This window comes from Prionailurus bengalensis, chromosome C1 (assembly GCF_016509475.1).
Source record: "Prionailurus bengalensis isolate Pbe53 chromosome C1, Fcat_Pben_1.1_paternal_pri, whole genome shotgun sequence".
NCBI lineage: Eukaryota > Metazoa > Chordata > Mammalia > Carnivora > Felidae > Prionailurus > Prionailurus bengalensis.
In genome coordinates this window covers 190248789-190276532 of record NC_057345.1, presented here as the reverse complement: position 1 = coordinate 190276532, position 27744 = coordinate 190248789, and the positions used below count along the sequence as shown (strand labels likewise).

At 35.4% G+C, this 27744-nt stretch overlaps 1 protein-coding gene and 1 non-coding gene across 51 annotated transcripts in view; both read right to left on the bottom strand.

Moving 5' to 3' along the window:
• Window positions 1–27744, bottom strand: part of ABI2 (abl interactor 2) — a 125349-nt gene that overhangs the window by 64270 nt on the left and 33335 nt on the right. For 42 of the 50 annotated variants that reach the window (XM_043577557.1, XM_043577539.1, XM_043577586.1 and 39 more), the window contains exon 2: window positions 1389–1556. The exons of the other annotated variants lie outside the window; for them this stretch is intronic. In XM_043577557.1, coding sequence (XP_043433492.1) covers window positions 1389–1556 — 168 coding nt within the window. The remainder of the gene's footprint in view (window positions 1–1388; window positions 1557–27744) is intronic. 50 annotated transcript variants of the gene reach the window in all.
• On the bottom strand, window positions 3725–3831 carry LOC122482218. Its single transcript, XR_006297024.1, has one exon. It is a non-coding gene; the product is annotated as a U6 spliceosomal RNA (small nuclear RNA).

Below are 27744 nucleotides of genomic sequence, written 5' to 3'. Positions count from 1 at the left end.
TGTAAACCCCAAAATTCTCTATCAGACTAGTAATTTGTCAATATCCCTCCTTTTACAGAAAACCAAGTTCATCTATTTCATTATTATTATTTCTTCTAAGGGGTCACTTCCAAATAAAATTTACTTCTCGTTAAAACTCGCGAATTCTTGGGGGGTTTGGGGGAGGGTTTGTTTTTTACTTTAAGAGATACAGCAATATAGCAAGCAGTAAATTATACAATGTCTACAGAATTTCATATGGGATGTAAAGAAAACCTTACAGTGGCAAATACATTTTTAAGATTAAATAGTATTAAATAACAAGAAGTCCCTCTAAATCAGTTTGGTGAACTTTCAAATAGCAAATATAAGTGAGTCTTCTCATATCTGGTTTGATTATCTGGACTCTATTTTATTTAATTACACAAATTAAGCTTCAGACTGAAAATTTGTTGGATTAGTCAATTTCAGAAGCATCCTGAACTCTGCTACTCAGTAACAAGACAGCTAAACTAGAAAAGCTCCAAGGATCTCAACAAAGAGAAGCAGGCAGATCAAAACCTTTATCTTTTTAATGTTTTTTAAAATTCATTTTGCAATTACAAATTGGCTTTTCATTGCAGTATTATTTAAATGGCCCCCAAATACAGAAATGGTTACTAAAGCTGTGACATACACATGCAATATTATACAGCCATTGAAAATGTTTATGAAGAGCTTGTAACATCATGGGAAGATATCTGTTGTCATCACAAGTTAAAAGAACAAAATCCAAAATTCTATACATAATATAATCACAGCTACGTTTTTAAAACTATTTATAGGAAAAATGTATTGGAATAAAGTACTAAAAGTAAAAAGTTTAAACAGTGGTGAAAGGGTTTGTTTTTCCGTTTTTTTATTTTTCTATATATTAAGGGAATGGTTTTTACAATGGAAAAAAGTATAACATTAAACTTTTTTAAGTTTTATATAAAGATAATTTTATAAGTTCACTTAAATTAATATTTTCTTTATTGAGATACGGTACCATCCTGATTAAACAAAAGTCCTACCAACAGAAAAAAAAAATGTAAAGAAGTGATTAGGCTATCACATTAATATTTTTTTTTGAAGATAAAGAAATGTGGAATTCAGTACAAGTTGGAAGAAACCAGAGAAATTTTCACTCAAAGATGATTATTTTAACATGACTACTGAATTATAATAAAAGTATTAACATCTGCTTCCCTGTCAAATTCATAGAGAATCGCTCCACAAAAAGAATCAAAAACAACCTGATACTGAATTTGTATTTTGCAAATCATACATGTGAGTTAACTCACATGATAAAGCCTGCCAGCATTATACAGATTGCTTGTGTTTATAGTGTTCCTCAGAGGCAAAAGAGAAAAGCAGTGTGGTCTCACTTGTGAAATATGATTGATTGAAGATTCCATCCTTCGTAGCTGGGATGCTTGGATATCCAGCATCTGCAGGACATTGTTGGCCAAGGTATTAATCAGATACGCAACACTTGCTAAGGACTGGGTGGTGTAGGCTTTGGTTTCTTCTAGAGCTCGCTGCTTATCTGCTGACTAAAGGGGGAAAAAAAACAATCATCAATTTAAAGATAACTCATTCTATCAATCTACTCTACAAAAATGCTCATAAAATCCAGTTTCTGAATCTACATACACTAGTTAAAAATGTTCTGAATGTTAATTATCAGTATCATGTAAACCCAACAACTGTTGGCTGAGTTAATATTTTCATGTTGAATAGATACATCTTTGTATAGATGCATAAAATCCTATAGCCATTATTTTAAAAATGAGATCCACTGGATTTTTTTAAAAAATTTTTTAATGTTTATTTATTTTTGAGAGAGACAGAGCATGAGCAAGGAAGGGGCAGAGAGAGAGGGAGACACAGAATCTGAAGCAGACTTCCAGCTGTCAGCACAGAGCCTGACTCAGGACTCGAACTCATGAACCACGAAATCATGACCTGAGCCGAAGACAGATGCTCAACTGACAGAGCCCCCAGGCACCCCCGATCCACTGGATATTTTGAGCAATGGCAGCAAGTACATAGCTTCTCAAGATCACTGTCTGGAAAAGTAGCACTGATGTGAATGTATAAATTCTAGCATCCATTTCTCTAGTTTTCTGAATTTGTTCTTTCCTTCCATTCTAAATGTGAAATGTGGGTAAAATGTAATGTCTCATTAAAGTAATAATAATGAGGGGCGCCTGGGTGGCGCAGTCGGTTGAGCGTCCGACTTCAGCCAGGTCACGATCTCGCGGTCTGTGAGTTCGAGCCCCGCGTCAGGCTCTGGGCTGATGGCTCAGAGCCTGGAACCTGTTTCTGATTCTGTGTCTCCCTCTCTCTCTGCCCCTCCCCCGTTCATGCTCTGTCTCTCTCTGTCCCAAAAAATAAATAAATGTTGAAAAAAAAATTTTTTTTAAATAAAAAATAAAAGAAAAAAAAGTAATAATAATGATAAGTAAAAATGACACTGTAAATAAAAATAGGTAATAATTGTGGCAAATAATGAAAAATTAAAATTAAAATAATTAAATCTTTCTCTTCAATCACTTTAAGTGCTATAACTCTATGGGACATAAATTGCCAAGTATCAAACTCTGGTTGAAGAACAGAGTACACAGTAAAAAGTGGTTAAATCATTATTTCCAAGGTCACAAGGCAAAACAATGGTAAAGATACATATGCTATGTTGCTAAATGCTAGACACCATCTTCTATAGAAAACTTTGGTTTAGGGTGCCTGGGTGGCTCAGTAGGTTAAAGTGTCCGACTTCAGCTCAGCTCATGATCTCACGGTTCATGAGTTCCAGCGCCACGCTAGGCTCTGTGCTGACAACTTGGAGCATGGAGCCTGCTTCAGAATCTGTGACTCCCTCTCTCTGCCCCTCACCCACTCACACTCTGTCTCTCTCTATCTCTCAAAAAATAAATAAACATTAAAAAATTTTTTAACATAAAAAAAGAAAAGAGACTGTAGTTCAGTAGAAAGTACATGAACCTCTGAACAAGAAACCTTTTATTTTCATGTCATCTCTACTATTTACTTTACAAGGTATCAACTTGGACAAGATTAACAGTTTCTCAATTTCCTCAATTAGAAAGCAAAAGAGATAAACCTCTATATCAACCATTCTAAGTAGTGTGAATACCAAATAAGACAATGAATGTAAAACCACTTTCTAAAACTACAAATCATGATATGCTCTCATTATCTCTTTGAGTGCTCATTAGCTATTCAAAGTTCACTACATTCCACTCTCCTCTCTTTCCTACACAGTACAGGAGTCAAAATTAACAACCCTAGATATGTTTTTCCAGGGAGAGCAAAATTCTTTTGAAGAAGGAGCAGTCAACAAAATAATCAAATTATACTCAGTTTATCTTGCAAAGAGTTAAAGATAACTATATTAGCTTTATTTTCTCTTTTCTATCTTAATCCTTAGTAATCTCTTTTTTTAATTTTATTTTTTATTTTTTAAAATTTACATCTAAATTAGTTAGCATATAGTGCAACAATGATTTCAGGAGTAGATTCCTTAGTGCCCCTTACCCATTTAGCCCATCCTCCCTCCCAAAACCCCTCTAGCAACCCTCAGTTTGTTCTCCATATTTATGAGTCTCTTCTGTTTTGTCCCTCTCCCTGTGTTTATATTATTTTTGTTTCCCTTCCCTTATGTTCATCTGTTTTGTCTCTTAAAGTCCTCATATGAGTGAAAAAAAATATGGAACGCTTCACGAATTTGCATGTCATCCTTGCGCAGGGGCAACGCTAATCTTCTCTGTATCGTTCCAAATTTAGTATATGTGCTGCTGAAGAGAGCACAGTAATCTCACTCTTATCAATACTTGAATTAACAACAGAGTTGAAACCAAATCTGGTAGAAGATAAATACTTAAAAAAAAAGCCCACCATACAGACTTCTAGATTCTGATTATACACGTAAGGAGCCTGAAAGACACTATTCCATCCTAACAAATAAAAAGCTCAACACAATGACAACAATCAACAACTTTTCTTGAATTCACAGTAAAAGCAGCAAGTCATTAACACTTTTCAGAAATTACTCTAAATCAGAGTATTAACTCTAGAGAATAATTCAAAATTAAAACACTTAGAAAATTTATTTGATAGTATGCCTCAAAGGATCAAGGGGATGGATATCTGGACAAACAAATATTTTCAATGTTCCTTTTTATATTGGATAGTATTTGAGATTTTTTGAAGAGCAAATATTATCATTTCATGCTCTGCCTTTGTTCCTAGTGAATATATGAAATCATGTAGCTGATTGATCATCAAAGATATGAGACCCTTTTATATTAGGTAGGCTTTGTGTATATCTACTTTTCCACAGAAGACTGAAGACCCTGTAATGTAAAATATATGAGAGATGCTTTTTGTGGCTGATATAACATTGATGTAAACCAACATGAAGTATGTATTTAGGGCATCATTCTTCTACATTAAAGTAAGGCAAAGGAACACTGTGAATTTTATAAATAAATTGCTATACCAATTGCTCTTTAAGGAAAAAAAGTTGGGAGTCCTTTAAAATCCTGATGTATCCTCATAATAGTGAAGTCATGAATATATAGAAGTCAGGAATATCAGCTGATGTGATTGAAATGAAAGAATATTCACATACATCAGAGAAAAGTATAGCTTACTTTTCTATAAGGGCATACATTTATTGTACATTCATGTTTACTAAATAATTGGCCTCAGTCTTGAAAACCAAAGAACGCACAACTCTCAGATGATTGTATCAGGAGAACAAAAATGCTTTTATTTTTTTAACATTTATTTATTTTTGAGAGAGACTGTGAGTGGGGGAGGGGCAGAGAGAGAGAGAGAGAGAGAGAGAGAGAGGGGGAGAGGGAGAGGGAAAATCCGAAGCAGGCTCCAGGCTCTGAGCTGTCAGAGCCCAAAGTGGGGCTCAAACCCACTAACCGTGAGATCATGACCTGCACGGAAGTCGGACACTTAACTGACTGGGCCACCCAGGCATCCCCAAAAATGTTTCTTGATTGTTTGTAATCTATTTTTTCACCAAGGAGCACACAGTGGTGTGCTTTATTTAAGTGCTTTATTTAGACCAAGTATGAACTTTATATATTTAATAAAACTAAATGGTTTCTAATGTATTAAAAGAAAAAAGTTTATTCCTGAAACCCTTTAGAAGGAAAGGGCATAGATGACATGATCACCTATATAGAAATCCCAAAGAATTGACCAAAAAAATTCTTGGAACTTAATAAAAAGATTACATCAAGGTTGCAGGATACAAGGTTAACATAAAAAAGTCAACAGCTTTCCAGCAATGAATATAGTAGCAATGAACAAGTGGAATTTGATATTAAAAACAATATCACTTACATTAATAACCTAAAATATAAAATACTCAAGTACATATCTAACAGAATATGTCTGAGATCCATATAAGGAACATGGCAAAACTCCAACAAACAAAATCAAAGAACTGAATAAATGGATAGGAAGACTCAATACTGTCAAGATGCCCATTCTTCCCAATCTGAAATATAGAGTCAATGCAACCCCAACCAAAATACCAGCATATTATTTTGTGTATATCAACAAACTGATTCTAAAATGTAAAGGCAAAAGACACAGAATAGCCAATACAGTATTGAAGGAGAACAACAAAGTGGGAAGACTAACACTACTCAACTTCAAGATTCACTCTACAGCTACAGTAATCAAGACAGATATACTAATCAAGTATGGTACTGGTTAAAAATGGACAAAAAAGTTCCATGGAACAAAACAGCCTAGAAATAGAACCACATAAAAACAATTAACTATCTTTAACAAAGGAACAAAGGCAATACAATGGAGGGAAGACCGTCTTTTCAACAAATGGTCTGAAACAACTGGACATTTAAATAAAATACACACACACACACACACACACACACACACACACAGCTTATACTCCTCATAAAAATTAACTCAAAATGGATGATAGACCTAAAAGTAAACTGCAAAACTATGCAACTCCTGGAAGATAACACAGGAGAAAATCCGGGTGACCTTGGGTATGTCAATGACTCTTAAATACAAAATCAAAGGCAAGATCCATGAAATAAATAACGGATAAATTAGATTTCATTGAAATTAAAAACTTCTGCTCTACACAAGACAATGTCAAGAGAAATGAGAAGACAAACCACAGACTGGAAGAAAATATCTACAGAAGACACAACTGATAAAGGACTGTTACTCAAAATAAAAACCACTCTTCAAAGTCAACAATAGGGAAAAAAAATCAATTAAAATAGGGACCAAAGACCTTCACCCACACCTCATCACAGAAGATACACAGATGGCAATAAGCCCATGAAAAGATGCTCCACATCATATGCCATCAGGGAAATGTAAATTAAAACAACAACAAGATACCATTACACCTATCAGAATGTCTGAAGTACAGGACACTGATAACACCAAATACTGACAAGGCTGTGGAACAACAGGAATTCTCATTCACTGCTGGTGGGAATGCAAAATGGTACAGCCACTTTGGAAGACACGTTGTTGGTTTCCTACAAAACTAAACATACTCTAACCAGATGATCTAGTAATCCAGCTTCTTGGTATTTGCCCAAAGGAGATGGAAACTTATGTGTACACAAAAACCCATACAGAAATGTTTATAGTAGTTTTATTCATAATTGCCAAACTTAGAAGCAATCAAGATGTGGTACATCATACCACACTAAAAAGAAATGAGTTAGCAAGCACTGAAAAGACATGGAGTAACCTTAAATGCTTATTACTAAATGAAAAAAGATGAATCTGAAAAGGCTACATGTTGTATGATTCCAACAATAAGACATTCTGAAAAAGGTAAGACTCTGACCATGAAGGCAGTAAAAACAACAGTGGTTTGCCAGGGGTTGGTCAGAGAAGGGATGAATAGGTGGAACACAGAGGATTTTTAGGGCAGTGAAAATACTCTGTATGATACCGTAAGGGATACATGTCATTACACATTTGTCAAAACCCACAGAATGCAAAACACCAAGAGTGAACTCTAAAGTGAAACTGTGGTCTTCGGGTGATTATGTGTCAAGATAGGTTCATCAATTGTAACAAATATACCAATATCGTGGGGGATGTTGAAATCTCTACACCTTCCTCTCAATTTTGCTGTGGACCTAAAACTGCTCTAAAAAATAGTCTTAAAAACAAACACAAAATCATTCTCTGTTGTCAGCTACTTTCAACACAGGCATATCTGTTTCAAATTTCACAAATGTCAATGCCAACAAAAGATGTAAAAATTGAAACAGACTCTTAACTATAGAGAACTCTCCTGTTGCCAAAGGGAGGTGGGTAGGGGGATGGGTGAAATATGTGATGGAGATTAAAAAGTATTCTTATGATGAGCACTGACAATGTATAGAATTGCTGAATCACTGTACCATACACCTAAAACTAACACTGTATGTTAGTTAACTGTATTGAAATTAAAATTAAAAACAACAAAGTTTTAAAAGATACAAAAATTATACTGTCATCAAACTTATATAAAATTAGAATTATGCTTATAAATTATACCATAAATTAAATTTATTTTTAAAAATTTAACAGATACCCTACAGTTGAAGGTAACAAAACTCCAATTCCTCTATTCTGACATTTGCCAAAATTTTTCATACTACACCTAAGCAGATTATTCAATAAAGAGCCACAGATTATAGGATTTTTAAGGTGTCAGATAGCATCTATTTAAGAATAACTATGAGAGAGACTAAATCACGGTATCCCAAATGAAAGTTCACAGATATTCCCCAGAAATCAGCAAATGTCTTTAATAATTTTTTGTACTTTAAATTTCCACAATAATGTATTTACAAAATTTTAAAATTCACATATTAACATTACATAATATAAATCCTCTGGAATTACTGAAAAACTAAGACGCAAAGCAAATTCAGCTCTGCTTTGGGGCTCAACTGTGTCAGGCCAAAGTCATGCTACTTTAACTGAAAAGCAAATTAATGAGATAAAAGAGGCAAACAATATATAAATAAAGCATTTGCATCAAATGATGACCAAGTGTACACTACATTGTGCTGTACAAGCAATTAAAGTTTTTTAAAGGGTTTGCAATGGCTTAAATAACCAGAAGACTTGAGTCATTCCAAGGGACCCCCGAGAAGTCCATCGTACACTCTGTAACACTGCTCAAAATAATCTGTAAACCGAGACACCTGGGTGGCTCAGTCTATTGAGGGTCTGACTCTTAATTTTGGCTCATCATAATTTTGTCATTCATAGGATTGAGCCCCCATTGGGCTCTGTGCTGACAGTGTAGAGCCTGCTTGGGATTCTTTCTCTCCCTCACTCTCCCAAAATAAATAAACATTAAAAAAAAAAAGTTAGAAAAAAGAATCTATAAACCCACCACATATTCAAATTTCAAGGACTATTAAGTTTTGGCAAAATATTACCCATGACATTAGTGCTCCTGACTTAAATTTTATTAATTTAGTATTTTGTTTATAAATTTATTACATATTTATAGTAATAAATATGTTACTAATAAATATGTCTTGTTACAAGACAGCTGTAATTTTAAGTGGCTTATATCTAAGTTTACGTTTGAACATTAAATAACATTAGCATAAAAATTACATTTATTTTTCAAAATAAGTCAAGTCAATACAGGCAGTCAGATTTCTTTCTTTCTATTTAAAAGGGTTTGATCTTTACTTAAGCCTAAGAATTACTATGTCAGTTCATATGTAATTATGAAAAAAGAATGCAAATACAGTCCTGTAAGCATTAAGATAACAGCCCCAGAACACATGTAGACTAGGGAGATAAATACTTTTTTCTGATCTTGGTCCCACAGAATAAGATTGCATTCAATTAACTAGAAATAACTCATTAACCTATAATACTCATTCTTGTACAAAATTCACAGACAGTTTAATAACTATTTTCATTAGAAGAGACAAAAATCTGGTTTACATAAACTCTATGAAACAAAAATAACAAAAAATGACACATAGAAGTAAATGCTGAAAATGAACACTACAATGAAGGAGAACTGTATGGCCACTGTTACAAAAAAAAAAAAATGTTGCCCTATCATTCAATGTAACATAACTATCATATATACAAGACACTGCTCTCAGAGCTAAGGAATTTTAAAACATTGTATCTGCTCTGAGGGATCTATTATGGGAGAAGACATATAAATAAATTACTAATGTGAATTAAACAAGGTTAATAAAAACTAAGAAGTACAGTGAAATAAACATAATATGATAGTATGAGGAAAAGGCATGTTGAAAACAATTATCAATTATGTCAAACACCTACGTCGATTTTTAACCAAGAAAACAATGAATTAACATAGTATACACAGCTGATTCAGAAAAAAAAGTAATTCCCACAGATTACTTGTATTATACGTATCTTTTTAATCAGGTAAACCATTTTATGACAAGTCTTAAGTAAATGTGTAAAAAAATCTCTACTCCCTTATTAATCTTCAAATAAAAATATCAGGAAACTTTTACATCATTATTACTTTGCACTGATAACCAAAACAGGTTAACAATGAAGACATGAGTAATGTTTTCATAGGATAAACACCCTATATATAAACAACTCCCTATACAAATAACTGTATATATTTTTCATTCTTAATTTGTAAAAAGCTTATTCTGTCTTGGCCTCTAAATCATGGGATTATAATACTGGAATCAGAACTTATTCAGACACCTCTAATTTTGGCTTAGCCATTAATTCTACCCCCAACCTATTACCTAATTCTCCCCATATTTGGGAGAGAGGCCATCCTCATCATCTTCTCTATCAGATCCTCCACCACTCAATTTGAATGTTAAAGAACACACATTTTCAAATATATAGCTACCCCTCCAATCCTTCAACACAGCAATTCTGGAAACACTTCAGCATGATCAACTAACACTATTCTGATACACCTGAGTCTGACACTATAAAACACTATTCTCTGGCTTATCAGGTCATAATTCACCCTAAAAACATACCTCTATTCCAAGAGTTTCACTATTCTGATCTAAGCTTATATAAATTCCACTACTTTATAGCTCTAAATCTATCTCAGAAAAATAATCAATTATGAAAAAGGCACAGATAGGGTGTTCACTGATGACACAATTAGTGGGGAAGGAAAAGAAACATAAGACTGATTAAACAGTACAATTATATAGTACATTCATACAGTAATGAGAACAGTATTGCTATGTATTACTGAGATGGAAATATATCTACAAAATAAGTGCAAAAGAGGGGCGCCTGGGTGGCGCAGTCGGTTAAGCATCCGACTTCAGCCAGGTCACGATCTCGCGGTCCGGGAGTTCGAGCCCCGCGTCAGGCTCTGGGCTGATGGCTCAGAGCCTGGAGCCTGTTTCAGATTCTGTGTCTCCCTCTCTCTCTGCCCCTCCCCCGTTCATGCTCTGTCTCTCTCTGTCCCAAAAATAAATAAACGTTGAAAAAAAAAAATTTTTTAAAAAAAAAGTGCAAAAGAGCCAGTTATGAAGCAATTTTAACACAATCATCCTGATTCTGTAGGTGCCTGTATGTAAAAATGAGCATATGAAAAGAGTCAGAAAAAAATAAGCCCCAAAATATCAACATAAGTTTTCTCTGAATGTTGGGAATATAATTTATTTGAGTCTTTTCATAAAGATTACTTCAGGCAAGTATTAATTTTATGTGTCAGAAAAAAATAAAGCTATTACTTTTTAAAGTTTATTTATTTATTCTAAGAGAGAGAACAAGCAAGGGAAGGGCAGATGGAGAGGGAGAGAGAGAATCCCAAGCAGGCCCCACGTGGTCAGCATGGACGCCGATTTGGGGCTCGAACCCATGAACTGTGAGATCATGACCTGAGCTGAAATCAAGAGTTGGACACTTAACTGACTGAGCCACCGATGCGCCTCAGAGGTATTACTTTTTTTTTTTTTAACTGTAACACATGCGTTAATAAAAAGGAAGAGAAACTTAAGTGTTCCGCCCTAGTCAACTCTAAGGAATATTTGTAAGGCATAATCGTTCCAAAACAATTTTTTTAATTAAACTTTCTGAAATGTATTATACGTTTCCATGCTTACTAAAACAGTTATTTGGGACTCAAAGATTTTTTATTATTATTTCTAAGTCCAAAATGAAGTTGTAAAGGGTCGAGGTTACTGCACATCTACTATGAATAAGTCAACCCAAGGACATTCATTAAGGTTTTATAAGAATCTAGTATAACAAGAACTGATATTCTAAGTTTGAGATTTTAGTGATCACTTCACCAGCATATTTACTAAAGTTGAGATTTTTTCCCCATAAAATGTTCAATAAAAATTGGTATCAGAATTTCTACTTTACCTTTAACAGAGAAACCTATTAATTACAAAGAAGCTACAATATCTTATTTCCTATAAAAGAAACAGTGAATAGTACTTTAACAGAGGTTGTTTTGCAGTTCCTAAGCAGCAATGTCTGATAAGTAAATGCCTGTGACTGACCTTTGCTATAAGTATATTTAAGTACTGACTAGATTACGGTTATATAATTTATGTACTAAAGGCATAAATAACACTTCAACCCAGCTATTTAATGTTCCTACTTAAATGAGATTAAGAAAAAAGAAAAAAACTTTTAGAAAAGAGGAAATTATCATAGGTTTACAGAAAAACATTACAATGTATGCTCTGTATAATAATCCTACAAAGACAGATTCTTACACAGAATAAAGTAACCTCCCTAGCAGGTCCATATTATGCAATGATTAATCCTTCCAACTTTGCTATGTCTTTAGTTTCCCTCATGATACCAATTACTTTATAGGTGGAGATTTTCCCAAAACCTGTCTTCAAACTACTTCTCTTCTTATCGTACTTTCACTCCCCAGAAAGAAACTTTATTCCTTCCTCAGCTATCAATTTCAAGCAAAGAATTTTAAAATCTATTTACAGCTTACCTTACATCTCTGCAAAATCCATATTTTAGTTGACATAGCATCTCATCTTGCATATTATGCCAGCTCAATATATCCATAACTCATCACCTTACCCAAAACACTTCTTAATTCTGTTCCTTATCACCATTACTCCATGATCCAGGTCAGCTGTAGTATCTTACAATCTGATGACTGTCCTAAAAATTCATCTTCCTAAATCAGTTCTGAAACCCCCATAGCTTCTTTATACCTACTTCTATGTAAACTCCCCTATTTATCATTTACAGCCTCCCTTAATATTGCCTAGAATTTATCTCCCATTCAACCCTACTCGGACCTTAGATTACAGCTTAATGAAATTTATGATTCTCAAAACATAGATCATTGCTTCTTACCTTAGCCTATTTACTTTACCTGTAACCCATCAACTTCAACAACCCATCCCTTGCCTCTTCAAGGAAACCATCCCTGATTGTGATACTCATCATTTCTTATTGAGAACTCATTCCCACAGCATTCGGTCATCAGACTTAGAGCACATGTTTTATAATATGCGCATGTTTCACTGACCCAAACTCCCACGCCCCCTAGTGGTAAGCCCTTTGAGGGTAAGTACTATGCCTTACATATCTTCATATCACATTACACATGGAAGTTACATATTATTTGTTGAGCTGTATCTACCTTAAGGTTTCAGAGAATCACGGTTACCTCTATCACCCAGTGGGGGTGGGGAGTAGGGAAGGAGAAAAAGTGCTATAAGGGAGATGTCCTGGATCTCCAGATGGTTTGGCACCATCCAAGCTATTCATGCCTTATTGTGTACCCCTAAGAAAAAGATTTACGCTTACTTCTCAATTTGATGTTCTGGGATTGGTACTGGGAAATAAAAAGAGTAAGAACTTTACCCCCTCTAGAGCACCTCAAAACTATAATATCACTATCACCAGATTCCTACCATTATTTATTTTTCCTTTCTACTTCTACTAAATAGAACCACAGATTTGGCAGATATTGCATAGATAATGGGGAGGGGGGCAGGAAGAGAACGACAATATTTAGGGAGCATGAGTGGGAACATGCAGGAGACAGTTTTCTTCTACAGATAACACCCTGGAGATCTACTGTCAGTTTCTTTCTATTCCCAAGCATTAAATCTCTTGCCTAGTCTAGTCCAGTACATTACACTACCTGGAAAATAATACAATTATTTTTGCTCTGAATATAAACTACAACCAGATTAGATAAAATATAGGTACTTAGTTCTCATTCAGTGTTAGCCCATCTAAAGTATAAAACAATTCCTTCTAGACCCTCCATGATATAATTTAATTCCATCAGTTTATTTTAATAATTTTGGTTTTTTTTGTTTTTTGTTTTTTTGGAGAGAGAGAGAGAGCGCTCAAGCAGGGGAGGAGCAGAGGGAGAGGGAGAGAGAAAATCTTAGGCAGGCTCAATGCACAGCCCAGAGTCCAACATGGGGTTCAATCTCACCACCATGATGATCATGACCTGAGCCAAAATCAAGAGTCAGATGCTTAACCAACTGGGCCACCCAGGTGCCCGTTTTAATAAACTCTTATTCACTGAACACATATTACATGACATATACCGTACTATGCAGCAGGACATCAAAATGAATACATGTTCTCTGCACTCAAGAAGTTTCAGTCCAATACAGAGAAAAGCAAACAAACAAAATATCAACACAAAATTTTCAAGGATACAAATGATATCCAAGTAGGAACAGTATCCTAGATGACCATCCAAATAGTCTCAAAAATGGAGTTATTACTACCAAGCAAGGGTGAGAGAAGTTATTCCAACTAGGGAAAACAGCCTCAACAAGGACGAAGAGGCATGAAAAAGAGTCCCTGGTTCAGAAAACATATAGTTTGGTATTATTAACGTATCATGAGTTCACTATCACCCCTGCATTAAGACTGGGATGTGCTGGAATTTAAGATTGGTATAGTAGCCGTTTTCCTTCTTACCAAACTGTTAGGAAGGTAAAATATCATACGTGTAATTAACCTAATTAGGTCATGGCAGACTCACAGCATCTGACTCAATATGTGGCAGAGGGGAGTATTCTTATAATACCTATTTACTGAGCTTCCAATTCTGCATTCCAACAAATCTCATAACTAAACCAAATTTGAAAGAAAGACCCACCACTAAATTCCACTGAAATTCAAATAATAGCTTCTAAAATATATGACAATCATTACACGCAACTGGAAAGTTTTTGCCAAAAGAACGTGCAAAACTTTGGAGATATACACCTACTATGCCTTCAGAATTGTTCAACTATTAGTTTCTATGATGCCTATGGAAGAATATATTCATGCTTTGCTTCCAGATTCTTGGATGGAGAATATAGTCTAAAAAAAAAGACAGTATGGCATTCAAACTAGAATAAGTCATACATGACACAGTGAGACACAATATAATTCAATAAACATGAACAATTTACAAAAAAAAAAAAAATAACACAAAACAGACATGAACACGGGAAAATGTTCCATACAAATGATGGGGATGGAGGAAGGATGACAAAAACAAAGCACTATTTTTACCAAGTAATTAACAAGGGGAAAAAAGTTTTTAAAAACATACCCACACTGTTTTAAATCTGCTTTGTAATTATCTTCCTTTGGCAGATGAAGAGAAGCTCATGACAAGGATGCCAAATGCTTTTTTTTAATGTTTATTTTAAGAGAGAGCGTGCGCGCATGAGTGAGGGGAAGGGCAGAGAGGAGGGAGAGAATCCCAATCTGGCTCCGCGCTGTCAGCACAGTGCCCGACACGGGGCCTGATCCCACAAACTGTGAGATTATAACCTAAGTGAAAATCAAGAGTTGGACGCTTAGCCAACTGAGACACTCAGGCACCTCGGGATGCCAAATATTCTTAAGAAAGCTAAAGTGATACTGAACCTGTATTATGGTATGAACTTATGGTAAAAAGTGCTAGATTCTTTTTTTCAATGTTTATTTTATTTTTGAGAGAGACTGAGTGGGGGAGGGACAGACAGAGAGGGAAACAGAAACTGAAGCAGCCTCTGCACCAGCTCAAACTCACGAACCCATGAGATCATGACCTGAGCTGAAATAGGATGCTCAACTGACTGAGCCACCCAGGTGCCCCAAAAATTGTGCTAGACCCTAAGGCTGTTATATTTTCCTATATTAGGAATAGGGTTAACTAAAAACTAAGCTCCTAGTTAGAAACAACAAAAAAGGGAACTAAATGTGCAAAAATAAATTAAGCAAACCTGGGGCACCTGGGTGGCTCAGTCGATTTGAGTGTCCAACTTTGGCTCAGGTCATGATATCAAAGTTCATGAATTCGAGCCCCACACTAGGCTCACTGCTGTCAGCCTGTCAGCGCACAGCCCACTTTAGATCCTCTGTGCCCCCTCTCTCTGAGCCTCCCCGCTTGCACTCTCCCAAAACTAACTAAATATTTAAACATAAATAAATAAAAATAAAAATAAATTAAGCAAACCTATTATCACTCATTAAAAATGTTAATATTTTGCTATATTATGTAATATTTATATTTGCTATCTCATTGTTACACATTATATTTTCATTAATCATGGAAAAAATCTGTAAATGAGTACAAAGAAAATATACAGTATGCATTTAATTATGTAAAAACAATCACAGAGCAAGAATGGGGAAAAGAGAAGTTTTTACATCACTTAAAATATTAGGGTAACTTTTTCCTTTTGAAATATTTTTAAATGTGGTTATAATGTCATATGTACACTAAGCAAACATAAATTTTAAAAAGGGATGGGGTGCCTGGGTGGCTCAGTCAGTTAAGCTACCAACTACTGATTTCAGCTCAGGTCATGATCTCAAGGCTTATGAGTTCAAGCCCTCCGTCAGGCTCCATGATGACAGTTCTAAGCCTACTTGAGATTCTCTCTCTTTCCCTCTCTCTCTGCCCCACCCTCATTTGCTTGTGTGCATGGGTGCACACTCTCTCAAAATAAATAAACTTTAAAAGGTGACAGATGAAATTAAAAGCACAGGCAACAAAAGAAAAAGCAGATAAAACGGACTTCATCAAAGTTTTAAACTTCTGTGCAAATGACCCTATCAAGACAGTGAAAAGGTAGGGGCACCTGGGTGGCGCAGTCGGTTAAGCGTCCGACTTCAGCCAGGTCACGATCTCGCGGTCCGTGGGTTCGAGCCCCGCATCAGGCTCTGGGCTGATGGCTCAGAGCCTGGAGCCTGTTTCCGATTCTGTGTCTCCCTCTCTCTCTGCCCCTCCCCGTTCATGCTCTGTCTCTCTCTGTCCCAAAAATAAACGTTGAAAAAAAAGACAGTGAAAAGGTAATCCACAGAATAGGAGAAAATATTTGTAAATCATATATTTGATAAGGGATCAATAGCCAGAATATATAAAGAACTCCTACAACTGAACAACAACAACAAAAACAAGCAACCCAATTAAAAAGTAAGTAAAACACTTTGGGGTGCCTGGGTGGCTCAGTTGGTTAAGCACCCGACTTTTGGCTCAGGGTCATGATTTCATGGCTTATGGGTTCAAGCCCCCATGTCAGGTTCTGTGCTAACAGCTCAGAGCCTGGAGCCTGCGTCAGATTCTGTGTCTCTGTCTCTCTCTCCCTCTCTGCCCCTCCCCCAATACACCCTGTCTCTCTCTCCTTCAAAAATAAATAAACATTAAACAATTTTTTTTTTAGGGGTTCTGTGTCAGGTTCTGTGCTAACAGCTCAGAGCCTGGAGCCTGCGTCAGATTCTGTGTCTCTGTCTCTCTCTCTCCCTCTCTGCCCCTCCCCCAATACACTCTGTCTCTCTCTCCTTCAAAAATAAATAAACATTAAACAATTTTTTTTTAGGGGCGCCTGGGTGGCTCAGTCAGTTCAGTGTCTGACTTTGGCTTGGGTCGTGATCTCACAGTTCATAGATTGAAGCCCCACATCGGGCTCTGTGCTGACAGCTTGGAGCCTGGAGCCTGCTTCAGATTCTGTGTCTCCCTCTTCTTCTACCCCTCCCCAACTTTGGCTCTGTCTTTCTCTCAAAAATAAACAAACATTTTAAAAAATCTTTTTTAATTTTTTTAAATGAGTAAAACACTTGATAGAGATTTCTCCAAAGATATACAAATGGCCAAAAAATACATGAAAACATGTTCAACATTATATCTTTAGAAAAACACAAGTGAAAACCATATGGTACTACTTAATATATATATTAGAATGGCTATTACTTAAAAAATAATAACAGAAAATAACAAATGCTGGCAGCAAAGAAATTAGAGCCCCTTTGCATTGTTGGTAGGAATGTACAATGGTATGGAGACTATGGAAAACAGTTTGGTAGTTTCTCAAAGAGTTAAACACAGAATTACTAATATGATTCAGCAATCCCACTTCTAGGTATACACCCAAAAAAATTTGAAGCAAATACTGAAAAAGATACTTATACACTAAAGTCCACGGCAGCATTACTCACAACAGTGAAAAGGTAGAAACAACCTAAATACCTCTCCACAAATGAATGATAAATAAAATCTGGTGGAACTAAACAATGGGATATAACAGAACCTTAAAAACAAGTGAAATTCTGGTAGATGCTACAACACAGATGAACCTTGAAAACATAACATTAAGTGAAATAAGCAAGACATGAAAGACCAATGTTATGATTCTACTTATATAAAGTACTTAGGGGGTGCCTGGGTGGCTCAGTTGGTTAAGCATCCAACTCCTGACTTCAATTCAGGTCATGATCTCACAGTTTGTGGGTTGGAGCCCCACATCAGGCTCTGCTCTGGCAGCACAGAGCCTGCTTGGGATTCTCTCTCTCTGCCCCTTTTCTGCTCACATTCTTTCTCTCTCTCAAAATAAATAAAGTTTTAAAAAATAAAGTAACTAGAATAGGTATATTCATACAGATAAATTATAGTAGAGATACCAGTGCTGAGAGGGGAATGAGGGACTACTGTTTAATGGGTACAGATTACTTCTTCCAAATTTTTTTCAGTTAGAATTAAAATATACTCCTATCTCCCAAATCTAGCCATTACTAAGGTCTTTCATTAGCTACAGGGAAAGGGTGTTTAGTAACACCAGCATGAACATGCTTCCCACATCAACAAGCAGTGACTGATTTCTTCTATTTGTAATTATGAAATCAACAAAAACTACTTTTACTTCCCAGTGAAACTTTACCATTATAGTGCTGACACCATACTTAGCCACAATATATCAAGAAAATACTGAAGGAGACACAAATGGTTTACTACACATGAGCACATGTCATTTACAAGATAGAACTCAAATTAAAATTGACAAAGAAGCCTTCACTATCTCAAAAGTTTCAAATTCAAAATTTCAAAATTCAAAATTCAAATATCAAAAGAATTTCATAATTGCATGTAAGATCTCACCTCCATGATTACTATTTATCACTAGTCTCTTTTATAAGGATATAAGACTAAATCCTTAAGTCTGTTCCCACTTCTGCATTACTAGAGTCATGCTGAATCTGAGTTGTCTCTAAGAAAGTCAAATGGAAGTGGGAACCTATTTGGGACAGAAGTCAAGAAATTTAAAAGACAATGGAAAGTATACTGTATTTAAAAGCATGGAAATGCAGAGCACTCCTGAATCCCCAATATTGCTTAGAAACAGCAGGCAATACAAAGTAAGTGCCCAAAAAATAGTTAAAATGAAAATATGAATGAGATGTAGAGTATAAAGAGAAGAAATGATGACGAGGAACTATGCTTCAGAACCCAACCTTCAGAGACTATGATAATGAGAAAGTAAACAATCTGTAAAGGACGAATGATGTAGAACACCTGAGACTGCAATGTCACAGAAACCAAGATAAGAGACTGTTTCAAGAAGGAAGACATGGTCAGTGCTACTGAGAAGTCAGAAAAGATGAGGTCATATCCAGTGAATGGCTGTGGCAATATGGAATCATTTGATGAATTTGAAAAAAGTCATTTTTGTTTAACAGTACTGTAGAAACCAGATTAGAATGAATGTTAAGAAGGGAAGGAAGCAGAGGTAGGTAAGTCTGTGAAAAATGTTTGTTCATACAGGGAATTATAGAAAAGGGACCACAGCTAGAAGAAAATATAGGGTTAAAAAAAAAGTTTAAGATGGGAGATAACAGAACATGTCTGCATGCTGAGGTAAATGATCCAAAGGGACAGAAACAGTTGAAGAGGCAAGAGAGTGTAAGCAAAGGAACAAAATATTTGAGAAAGAGCTCAAGTGGAGCAACTGGTCTTTGATAGAAGGAGAACAGTTCCATTAATCGAAAAGAGAAAAGGGAGAAAGTTGCTGCAGCTATAAGGTTCGTAGATTTTAAGGCGGAAAGATGAAGGAGATTTAGTCTAATGGTTTTAATCTCTGAAGTACGAAGCAGGGTAATCATATAAGAATAAAAAAGACAGATTTTGGATATAAGAAGAGACAGATGAGGATATGACAGAATTATTTCAGACAGTAAAAAACACGGATGATTAAATGAGATCATGCATGCCAAGAATTTAGCACAGAATTTGGCACAATGAAAGAGCTCAAAAAATGACAGCCCCTTTTATGTTATCTGATCTCTAGATGGAAAAAGTTTGCTAAATATAAAGCAATGGTCAAAAAGACAACCACGATCTTCAAAAGCGTTATACCACAAAATGTTTTAAATCATAAAATGAAGTTTCAAAATGGAAATAAACAAAAATCTATACCCAATGGTATAGAAAGAAAAATTAAAGTAATAAAAAAATTTGAAGACAAATTTGAGACAGAAAATTTAAAACTTCAACTCTGTAGAAGACCGTTACGTTAAAAAAATAAGCCACAAATTGAGAAAAAATATTTACAAAACACACATTTGATAAAAGTCTGGCATCCAAAATATACCAAGAACTCTTAAAACTCAAGAATAAGTAGGGGCACCTAGCTGGCTCAGTTGGTACAGCATGTGACTCTGGATCTCAGGGTCATGAGTTCAAACCCCAGTTGGGTATACAGCCTACTTAAAAACAAAACTCAAGAATAGTAAGCAATCAATTTCTTTAAAAAAGCAAAGATCTGAACAGATACTTCACCAATGAGGATATACAGATGGCTAATAAGCATATGAAAAGATTCAACATGTCACCAGGAACTATAAATTAAACAATAACATACCACTACACACCTATTAGAATGGCTAAAATACCAAACACCAACACCACCAAATGCTGAAAAGAATGTGGAACAAGAACTTTCTTTCACTGCTGGTGAATGGAAGACAGTATGGCAGTTTCTTACAAAACTAAGTATACTTTTACTACATGATGCAAATAACCATGCTCCTTGGTATTTACCCAAATGAGGTGAAAACTTAGGTTTACACAAAAGCCTGCACAAGGATGTTTATAGCAGCTGTGTTCATAAATACCAAAACTTGGACGCAGCGAAAGTGTCCTTCAATAGGTGAATGGATAAACAAATTGTATAAACAAATCATACAATGGAATATTATTCAGCAATAAAAAGAAATGAGCTGTTAAACCATAAAAAGACTTGGAGGAACCTTAAATGTACATTGCTCAGTGAAAGTAATCAATCTGAAAAGGCTACACATTGTATGATTCTAGCTATAAGACATTCCAAAAAAGGCAAAACTATGGACACAGTAAAAAGACTGCTGGCAGTTTGGGGAGGTAAGGAGGGATGAATAGGGGGAGCACAGGGGAATTTTAGGGCAGTGAAACTATTCTTTATGATACTGTAATTTGTCAAAATCCACAGAATACATAATACCAAGAATGAATCCTAGTCAACTTCAATGAATAATAATTATGGACATTGGCTCATCAGTTGTAACAAATTACCACACTAACGCAAGACGTCAATAATAAGGGCAAAGGCGGGGGGAGGGGAGGAGGAGGATTAGGGGTATATGGGAACTCCCTATACTTTCATTTTTCAGTAAACCTAAAACTAGTCTAAAAACAATGTCTACTTTTTAAAAAACCTACAACCAATAGACTTACGACAGAAAATCATTAAGAACAACACAAAGGTAGAGCAATGGGTAGAACAGGAAATTCATTAAAGAAAAAGTAACATAATAAACAAAAAGACATGTAACCTCACTAGCAGAGCAGTTTCATGCTTAAAGCCTGTAATCCAACATTTTTGTCTCCACCATTTACTAGCTATGCCACCATAAGCAAGGTTTTAAACTTTTCCAAGCATCTGTCTCTCAAGCGTAGCGTACTGTCTAGGATCAACAGCATCATATGGAACCCACTTGTTTGAAATGCAGAACCCTGGACCAAATCCTAGAATTACTGATTTAGAATCTGTTTTAACAAGATGCCTAGGTGATTCGTATGCACAGTAAACTTTGAGATGTCTACTCTAAGTCTCAATTTTCTCACTTCTAAAATGAAGAGATTACCATTTATCTCAGAAGACTATTAAAATTAAGATGAAACACATACTCAGTAGCCACCAAAAACTTGACAAAATGTTGGCTATTAACTATAGCAGTAATTGAAGCAAAGTAAATCAAAAGATACATCTTTTTTACAGCTTTAACCTAGCAAAAAATTTCAAAAACAACAATCAATCCTGGTGAAGGTAAATTAAGACAGATAACCATCCACAACTAGCTAACGATGTATTTGAGGTACAATCTCTCTGGAAAGCAATTTGGCAAGACTGTTCTGAATGTCTTTAAAATGTTCATACTCTTTGACCCACTTCTGGGAAACTATAATAAAGAATTAAAGAGAAATATGGACAAAAACTCTGTTCACAGATGTTCTCTGCAGTTATTTATAATAGCAAGTTTAATAAAATGAACTCCAGGATAGAATCATAAATTAACTAAATCTTTTCTCCAAACCATGCTATGTTGGGGTCTCCTTTTCCTGCTCCTAAATTATGTAACCAGATTTCATAGCTTTTGTAGTAATTTTCAGGTATTAAAATAGTTTCATTATCAAACTTCAAAAGGATCATTTCAACCTAAATCAGAAATTCAATTTCCATTCTAATTCCTCAGCTCAAGCCCAAACTGAAAATTGCACAAACCAGAATTAGAAAGCAATGTATGTTCTTTCATTATTCTTCTACCTTGCTCTTCCACTCTTCCTGCCCACTTCATGATGCTACTTCTAGTTCATTTCTTCAGAATCAGAAGCAGCATGGTAGAAGAAAACAAGAGGAATGAAAGGAAAAGTGCAATGACTTACATGAGTAACACCAAATTCTGACCCTCTTTCGTGTGAAGTACTTTATGGGTTCCTCAGAGATCCTCTGAAGGTGATTCATTCTATGGCAAATTCCCATACTTGGATCTTAGCTTAGAAGGCAGGGGGCACCTGTGTGGCTCAGTTGGTTGAGCATCTGACTCTTGGTTTCAAGCCCCGTGTCAGGCTCTGTGCTGAGTGTGGAGCCTGCTTAAGGTTCTCTTTCTCTCTTCCTCTGCCTCTTCCTGACTCGTACATGCGCTCTCTCTTAATAATAATAATAATAATTTTTTTTAAAGGCACAAATCACATAGCCTCTTTCTGAGAGGGATAACTCCCCACAGCAGGCAGTTTTCTTGGGCAAGATCCTTAAAAGCTCTATCCCAACTAACTTCTGCTCTACTTATTTTGTCCATGGGGAGAGAAATCAGCATTTTTGCCCCTCTAAAACTCTAGAAGTACTAGGTCCTCCCATTACAACCTCTTCTCTTGCTCTACTCTAGGATGGATCTAACCTTCAGACTTTTCTCAGGAAAGTCAGGCAATAGTTTCATGCCCACTCTCATGCCATGCTCAATTCAACTAGGGTCAGGATCTACCCAGAATTCTCTCCCTGTACTTCACAGCTCAAGCATTTCTACAAATTAGTAAGCTTCAAGCTGGGGGTGAAATCTCAGTTATTTTAGCAGATAACCCCAACTGACATGACTGATTTTCATAAAACTCTCTTGACTTATTTGGAGATGAGGAGAAGCACAGCATTTCTATGCCCCTCTTAAAAGAAATCTTCATTCATTTACATATATGTGTGTAATGTATGTATGTAAAGAATGGCTATATATCCATAAATATGTATATTCATGGATATACAGAGAATAAGGGGGGTTTCATCTTTCAACAGTCTGAACATCTTTCAGAAACTGAAAAAGCAGTTTCATCTTTCAACAAATCCTATATGAGTAATCTAACACCCTTTATTAAAATATGGAGATAACTGTTGAATATTGTCCTCACCTCTGGAGCCTGAACTATAACTCTAAGACAACAGGAAAAGTCTCATTTAATATCCTGTTACACAAATAATTGGAAACCATCTAAACATCCAACAGAGAAAGGATTAAACAAAATTAGCACAATTATATCATTAAAATTTTTGTATTAAAAATGGGCTCCCGGGTGGCTCAGTTAAGCGTCTGACTCTTGACTTTGGCTCAGGTTGTGATCTCACAGTTTGTGAGTTCGAACCCCACACTGGGCTCTGTGCCGACAACACGGAACCTGCTTAGGATTCTGTCTCCCTCTCTCTCTGCCCCTACCCCTCTTGCTCTCTATCTCTCTCTCAAAATAAATAAAAATAAACTTAAAGAAAAAGGTGATACCTAAAGGGTGCCTTTTGAGGTAAAGAAAATGTTGTAAAATTAACTGTAGTTATGGCTGCAGAAATCTGTAAAGATGCTAAGAGCCCCTAAATTTTATATGTTAAATGAGTAATTGCATGGTATGTGAATTATATCTCTATAAAGCTGTTATTTAAAAAAAAAAAAAGATGATATACTAACATAATACAACACAGTGAACCTTAAAAACATATTAAGTGGAAGAAGTCAGGCACAAAAGATCATATATTGTAGGACTCCATTTATATGAAATGCCTAGAACAGGTAAACCCATAGAGAGAAAGATCAAAGGTTGCCCTAAGACAGAGGGAGAGGGGGATGGGAAAGTAACTGACAATGGGTATGGGATTTCTTTTTGGAGTGATGAAAATGTTCCAGAATCAGATAGTGGTGATGGCTGCACAATCTTATGAATATACTAAAACCTACGAAACTGTACACTTTAAAGTGGATGCATTTTATGGTATGTAAAATAGAAAATGACTCTAAAAAGTTAAATAGCCATAAATGACCAGTGACTACTATTATTGGACAGGAGAGCCATAGAAGATGCTTAAATTCAGAGCAGATCTTCTAAGAGCAAGAAACAGACTTTTTGTTTTAAGCCATGTGGGAAGTATGGGTTAGGAGGGGAGGGGAAGCAGACAAACTTCTGAGTACCAAAGAAGTGTAAAACATTTGGACTGCAACCATTTAAAATATTTAAATACAAATTCAGATGAAAGTCTAAAAGCTATGGTCCAGGGATAGAGAACTTCAAAAGAATGTTCAAATTCTATGGATATAAGCTTCTAGGTTTATAAAAAGAAGAAAATGGTGCTTGCTCACTTCGGTAGCACATATACTAAAAAGAAATAAATGAACTACAACAGCAATTCTAAGACTATGCTATAGTATTTATTAAGAGCTGTTGGGCATGCATAAAATAGTTTTGAGGACTATTATATTTCATGAAACACTACATTTAGGTAAGTTAAAAGGTTTCTTCAATGCAAGACATCCCAGAACATTTAAAATTATATTGTGCCTTATAGGTTTAAAAGGGGGCACATTTTGCAATATCCACTTTACAACACAAATATTTGTACACATTATGCAATGCTAGCTTGGGAAATACAGGACTACATGGTTACAATGATTCTGTCAACTTCAAAGTTGTAGGATTCTTAAAGACTTTTGGCCTCATTTTTTAAATTTAATTTGATTTTTCATGAAGGTAAATTAGTAATTCGTAAGAAAGTTACTTCTATATAAAGAGTGATATATTTCTCTAAGTTCTTAACATTTTAGTCCTAAGGTTACAGAGAAATAAACCATCGTGTCAACTATAATATTCAAAAAAGATCATGCAGTAATCCACATTATGGAATACAACTACATACAGTTAACTAAAGCCTAAGTACGTACCAATATTATATCGTCGTAACTTCCGTGACGCTGATGTTAACAACTACTGATCCCTTCCACTCAGATATCAAAGTGGTTGGAATAGTGTCTTCCCTAAAGCCTACCCTTTCTATTTTACTGCACTGATTCTTTTTTTTAATATAATTTATTGTCAAGTTAGCTAACATACAGTGTACACAGTTATTATTGCACTGATGGGCAAGTTTTCCCTAAAATATAGTCCATTTGGTATCTCACAAGTGCCTAAAATAAGTCACTTCTTTGTAAATTACATTAGCACTACAAAGAATTCAGTAGAGAGATTTTTTTCTTCCTTCCTTAAACACACTTACTTCATTTTTATTGGAGGTAATCAACTGTGCAGCAGGCATAGAATGTTCAAATCCTGCATATTCCAAAGAAAGGACTGGCCCTTCGTCAGATTCTGGGAGAAAAGGTGTAAGTCCTTGTAATACCTTGCCTGATAAGAGTATCTCTGTATACCTGGGGCCCAGGGCCATTGTTAGTTATGCTAACAATGTGACTTATGGTGAAATCCATTTTGTTCACCAGGGGCCCTAGGTCATGCTGTACCAGTCAGCTCTCTCAGGGTGGGAGCCAGGGAGCCAGAGTTAGAGTCAGCCACAAGGGAGCTCCATATCTATATGGCTAAGCTCCAATAAAAACAGCACACACCAGGACTTGGGCGAGTTTCTCTAGTGGCAATACTTCATATGTGCTGTCACATGTCATTGCTGGAAGAGTATACACTGTCACAACTCCACTGGGAGAAGAAAATTGGAAGTCCATATCTGTTTCCCCTGGACTCCATGTTACATGCCTTTTTCCTTTGCTAATTTTAATCTATAATAAACAAAAACTGTGAACAATGTTCCTGAGTTCTGTGAGTCCTTCCAGCAAACTGTCAAACCTGAGGATGGTAATGGGGACCCATGACACACCAACTTACTATAGCTTGCGTGGAGACACTTATCAGTTGTAAGAACTTTTAGAGAATACAAAACTCCAGTAACTACAGAAAATCATTTTTATAACTAAACACCTTTTACAGTAATGTTGTTGGTTGGCACTAGACCAGTTTAAGGGTTTACACATTTCTGAAACAAGCAGTAATTTAAGCTAAGATTCTGTGTCTCTATTTGAAACATTATGAACAAAAGAGATATGGTATAAAAAAAGATGTTTTCACCCCAAATGAAAAGTAATATAAAAGGCTACATGCAGGACAATTTGATCATTAAAATAAGTAGTGATAAAAATGGATTTTAACCCTATGAATAAAACAGGCTAAAAGCTAAATGAAAAATGGGACATATGCATTGTATCAAAGCATCGTCCCACAAGGTACTTTTTAATTGCAGAGAAACATTTCAAGAGTAACTTCACCAGTGCAGAAACCTGTCAGAAACAAAGTTCAGTCAAGTGAACAAATAAACATCTTCAATAACAAGACAAAGTGAATCATCAGTAATAGGACAAACTGCAATCAAGACAAACTTGACAGGAAGCAAGGAAATAACACAGCATCATTTCTGTGACATTTTTCTAAATGTCTATTTATTTATCTTGAGAGAGAGAGAGAGAGAGAGAGAGAGACAGAGGAAGAGAGGGAGAGAGAGAATCCCAAGCAAGCTCTGTGCTGTCAGCACAGAGGCTGACACAGGTCTCGAACTCACAAGCCATGAGATCATGACCTGAGCCGAAATCAAGAGTCGGACACTTAACTGACTGAGCCACCCAGGTGCCCCTCTGTGACATTCTTACCAAAAATGCTTAACTTGAATCTAATCATGAGGAAACATTAAACGCTGAAGAACACTAAACAAACAAATAAACAGACAACCCTGCCTAAAGTTTTCAAAGGTATTATGGCCATGAAAAGCAAAGAAAAATGAAGAAACAAGTAACTGTTTCAGACTGAAGGAGGCTAAAATTCACAACTAAATACAACATATTTCTAAACTCTATTCTTTTTTAATAACAAACATTATTAGCACAGTCAGCAAAATGTCAATGGATATGAGGACTTGATAATGAAAATATATCGATATTATTTCCTGATTTTGATGATTATTTTGTGATTAAATAGAAAAATGTTCTTGTTTGTAGGAAAAACACACTCAAGTGTTTAGCAAATAATAGGACATCAAGTCAGCAACTTATTTCCAAATGGTTCAGAAAACAAAAAGTTCCTTAACTTTTTTAATTAACACTATAAGAAATTCCTTACTTCACCTGGATGGAATAATATTAAATTATTGTTGAGTTAAAAAAAAATTGAGGGAAGGTTTCCAGTAACTTAGTTTCACCATCATTAAATTCTGTCTCATAAATCTACTAACATACAACTTTTAATTATCCTGTCAACACATAACTCATAATTAAGCATGTAAAAAAAATCTTCCATAGTCCCTTTATCCTATAAAAGGCATATATATAAATTATGCGTATTTTTACCACTACTTCTTAAGCTAATTACCTCCTGCATGCTTCATACCAATTAAAATAATGATTGAGTTTTAAAGAACTTTTCATGCTTAATGTGGAGACTATTACTCACCAGGAATGAATAAACTTAAAAGTACCAGACTGAACCTTAATGGCGTTATTTTTACTTAGGATAGAGTTACTAAGCTTCTTCTCTTTCAAATCATTTTCCTTTCATGTTAATATATGATTACCTGGTTAATACCAAATTCTAAGTATCTAGAA